Source organism: Terrapene carolina, unplaced genomic scaffold, assembly GCF_002925995.2.
Source record: "Terrapene carolina triunguis isolate 2854851 unplaced genomic scaffold, T_m_triunguis-2.0 Scaffold8511, whole genome shotgun sequence".
In the NCBI taxonomy this organism is placed as follows: domain Eukaryota; kingdom Metazoa; phylum Chordata; order Testudines; family Emydidae; genus Terrapene; species Terrapene triunguis.
The window spans coordinates 1-1253 of NW_020672862.1; the positions used below are offsets into that span (position 1 = coordinate 1).

The 1253-nt window shown below is 41.9% G+C and overlaps 1 protein-coding gene across 1 annotated transcript; it reads left to right on the forward strand.

Moving 5' to 3' along the window:
• The first annotated feature begins 250 nt into the window (after positions 1-250).
• On the forward strand, positions 251-1183 carry LOC113408328 (olfactory receptor 5V1-like). Its single transcript, XM_026661518.1, has one exon. It carries the CDS (start codon positions 251-253, stop codon positions 1181-1183), a length of 933 nt encoding a protein of 310 aa, XP_026517303.1.
• The last annotated feature ends 70 nt before the right edge of the window (positions 1184-1253 follow it).

Genomic DNA, 1253 nt, shown 5'->3' on the forward strand with positions numbered 1-1253 from the left:
AGGTGCCCAAGGCCTTTTGTGTAGCCAGCCTATTTTGTCTATTTAAAACACACAAATACCATCTGACATCTCTCTCTCTCTCTCTAAATTTAGTCTACTTAAAACACGTATTTTACAGAATGGAATAGGACGCTCTTTACATTCATCTTATGGAAGAGATGATCTCCACATACTCTTTCAGTTTATTTTTATGATAAGTGTTAATTTCATTTTTTTTCCTGGTCTTCCAGGTCACAGATTTCCTGAATAAATGAAAAATCAAACCACGGTGACCAAATTTATCCTCCTGGGACTTTCCAGTGACCCACAGATGCAGATTTTCCTCTTCCTGGTGTTTTTAGTTATTTACCTAATAACTCTGGGTGGTAACATAGTAATCATGTTGGTGATAAGAACTGATTCTCACCTTCACACCCCTATGTACTTCTTCCTCTTCCATTTATCCTTTGTTGATATCTGCTATTCCTCAGTCACGGTGCCTAATATGCTGATTAACTTACTCGCAGAGCACAAAACTATTTCTGTCAATGGCTGCATTACTCAGATGTTCTTCATCCTCCTCTCAGCTGGTGCTGAAGGTTTCATTCTCTCAGCCATGGCTTATGACCGCTACGCTGCCATCTCTGACCCATTGCGTTACATGGAGAGAATGAGCAAAGGAATCTGTGTTCTGCTGGTGAGTGGGACATGGACCACTGGCTTCTTTTATGCCCTTCTTAACACTGTTTTTACTCTGAAGTTGCATTTCTGTGGGTACAACCAAATCCATCATTTCAGCTGTGAGCTCCCTCCTCTATTACATCTGTCCTGCACTGAGACCTTCACCAATCAAGTGGTGCTTCTTACTTCTATTGCGCTATTTGGATCAAGCTCCTTTCTCTTCACCCTGATCTCCTACATTCACATAATCTCCACTATCCTGAGGATACGCTCTGCGGAGGGCAGGCGTAAAGCCTTCTCCACCTGCAGCTCCCACCTTATTGTGGTTGGTTTGTTGTACTTGACAGCTTTTTTCCAGTACACAAAACCCAGCTCAGTCTCCTCTGTGGCTCTGGATGAAATTTTCTCCGTCCAGTACAGCATCCTAACCCCCATGTTAAACCTCATCATCTACAGCCTGAAAAATAAGGAGGTGAAAACAGCTGTAGGGAAAATGTTGGGGAAAATCAAATTTCTCAAGTAGTGTCAAAGTTATTTTTTTTTAATGAGCATAGAACTGTGGGTAACTTGTGTTTGGGAGATTCTCAGCTCAG

Bases quoted from the DNA above. Each gene is read 5' to 3' on its own strand.
- LOC113408328 (XM_026661518.1), top strand. From the start codon at position 251: ATGAAAAATCAAACCACGGTGACCAAATTTATCCTCCTGGGACTTTCC.